Below are 2860 nucleotides of genomic sequence, written 5' to 3' on the forward strand. Positions count from 1 at the left end.
CGACGCTCAGCAGTCTGTATACTGACAACACCACGTCAAGCTTTACTTCTTTCTATAATATCAAGTGACGGGACGACTAAGTCGTGCGCCTGAAGGTAAGCTACATGCCTGTCCCTAACGATTGCAGTGTCATTCAGAGCTTTAAATCGCAAAGATCTGAGGGGCACTTCCCTGCGCCCGATACCCTGAGACATAAGTTGAGAAGTCCCATATGCTTGCAGCGGAAATAAGTAAGGTGGCAATACTGCTACTAAAATATACTTTTGCTCGAATATGAACAAAATCCGTCAATGTTTAGCTTGATATGCTGTCATCTTTATGTTGGTATTATTCTGAAATATTCATACGACATATCTTATATATATGTATATTTACAGAACATACACATAAAAAATATCTAAATTGATACCGGAAAGTAAGTTTACCGGTAAGTTTTTTTGACGAATTTTTTGACGATTTGCTACAATGACTTTACATTTAAAATAATTAATTAGATATTCTAATTACCTATAATGTTTAATTGACATATGTTATTTATTAACTAAACACCTAATCATCTTAAAGTTATACCAAATTACACTAAATTTGTAAATCATTTGAACCAAGTCATGTAGCAAAATGTTATTACAGTATTGCCGAATTCTTCGATGATATAGATAAATAATGTACCGAAATCTTCAAATATTTTTAAATGTCATCACAATCTTTGAAGGGTATATAATGTACGCGTTAGTATGTTCCTAAGCACTAATTTACAATTTAGAGTTTAAATGCAAATAAATAAATTGAATTTTGATAAATAGATAGATATGAATATTAAAAGACTTAAACAGTTGTATATGAAACTCTAATTTATATTACCATGGTTAAAATATGTACTATGTCATAAGTGTATTTTGCTTTGCTACGCCCTTACAGGGTCTCACATGTAGTTCCTACCATAGTTCTAAGTTTGTGTACACTTAAGACTATATGTGAAATGCAAATAAATAAATAAATAAAATAAATAAAAAAGTAATATCGATAATATATACCGATAACTTCATGAAAAAATATCGATATTTTGATACATCTATCTATGTTTTCTAACTCTAGTCTTTTATAAAGACGAAATATTTGTTGACATTTTGTGTTGAAAAGAAATTGTTGAGATATCGTATAGGTAGGACCTTTATTTATATTAAAGAGGCTCTTTTTAATTACCACTTGGACACCATAATACGTCACACTAATATGGGTTAATATAGCACAATTTTTCTAACCTGGTTTTTCTAATGGTTAGTGCACATTCGACTGGTATTGTGCAGTTTTTTAGTGTACTTTATCGCAAAATGTGTTCGTCAGCGTCCGTGCTATTGCCGCCAGTTGGTGTCCGCGGGATGAAAGTGCTCGATCGTGAGAAATTTTCTCGTAACATTCAAGTTCCCATCCTGAAGGTTACTGAAAAGAATCTCTCCAAAGTTATCACTTTATGCAAGACCTATTTCCTAAAAGTAGAAAACTTCAAACCAGTTCAGAGTTGTCAGGACGCGTCATTCAAAAAATGCATATTTTTCAACCCTGAAAAAATAAATGATTGGACGGACATATCTGAAGACGATCGAACGGCTCTCAGCAACCTTGGCATTGATAAATCCAACTTCGATATCCAAGAAGTCCAGCTTTTATATGAAAATTTCAAGTATGATACAATTTTCAAAGCTGTCCTTCCAGAGCAGGAAGAAATTGTAAGTGGCTTTTCTCAAATTGGTCATATCATTCACTTGAACCTTAAAGAACATCTCTTAGACTATCGTCAGTTCATTGGACAAGTTCTACTTGACAAAGTTAAGACTTGCCACACTGTGGTTAATAAAAGTAATACCATTGACAATACATATCGTAACTTTAGTATGGAGGTCATAGCAGGCGCAGAGAACTTCCTAGTGACCGTCAAAGAAAACGGATGTAAGTTCAAGTTTGATTTCTCCAAAGTCTATTGGAACCCCCGTCTCAGTAAAGAACATGAGAGGATCTTAAGCTTCTTGAAACCAGGAGATGTCCTATTTGACGCATTTTGTGGCGTCGGACCGTTTTCTTTACCAGCTGTGAAATGTAAATGCAAAGTTTACGCTAATGATTTAAATCCGGACTCTGTTTTATGGTTAAATCATAATGCTAAATTTAATTGTGTAGATCCAAATCTATTTAAATCATATAATCTGGATGGTAATGACTTTATTAATAAAATATTTAAAGAATACTTAATTGAATATTGCAAAGGCAATGAGACACTTAGAGAAAGTGCAAAGATACATATTACAATGAACTTACCAGCTATGGCGGTTGAATTTCTATCAAACTTCAATGGATTAATCAAAGACAAGGAACTTCTTGACAAATTAGATAAAGAAATACTTATCTATGTATATTGTTTCGTTGTTGGAGATGATCCGGTGACAATTTCAAAAGAAATGGTGAATAAAAACATAGGATGTGAAGTTACAACAAACATTGTAGATGTTTTTGATGTAAGAAATGTGTCTCCAAAGAAAGAGATGATGCGTGTGACTTTGAAGTTGACAGCGGATATTCTCTTTGGTGTTAATAGTGATAATGATGAACCACCCATAAAAAAAAAGTGTACAGATAAGGACAATTAAAGATTTTTATGTGTGTATTTATACTCTTTTTAAATGTAATGTTAAGTCAAGTTTGATTAAATCAAACTTAATTATACTGTTTTGGATGGAACGTTAACACCAATTATAAAGTGCAATCTTTATATAGACTTTTAGGTTTTCGCGATTGCTACTCATTGAAAACTATACTATATTATTTAGATCTAAATATTTGTTTTTTCAAACAAACCAACATAATA

The 2860-nt window shown here is 32.3% G+C and overlaps 1 protein-coding gene across 1 annotated transcript; it reads left to right on the top strand.

Moving 5' to 3' along the window:
- The first annotated feature begins 1230 nt into the window (after positions 1 to 1230).
- On the top strand, positions 1231 to 2642 carry LOC113236944 (tRNA (guanine(37)-N1)-methyltransferase-like). The gene has a single exon (XM_026473172.1). It carries the CDS (start codon positions 1275 to 1277, stop codon positions 2640 to 2642), a length of 1368 nt encoding a protein of 455 aa, XP_026328957.1. The 5' UTR covers positions 1231 to 1274.
- The last annotated feature ends 218 nt before the right edge of the window (positions 2643 to 2860 follow it).

The sequence above is a fragment of the Hyposmocoma kahamanoa genome, unplaced genomic scaffold (genome assembly GCF_003589595.1).
Source record: "Hyposmocoma kahamanoa isolate Upper Pololo Valley unplaced genomic scaffold, ASM358959v1 92, whole genome shotgun sequence".
NCBI classification, from domain to species: Eukaryota; Metazoa; Arthropoda; class Insecta; order Lepidoptera; family Cosmopterigidae; genus Hyposmocoma; species Hyposmocoma kahamanoa.

Coding starts and splice junctions, on each gene's coding strand:
- LOC113236944 (XM_026473172.1), top strand. CDS start 1,275: ATGGTTAGTGCACATTCGACTGGTATTGTGCAGTTTTTTAGTGTACTT.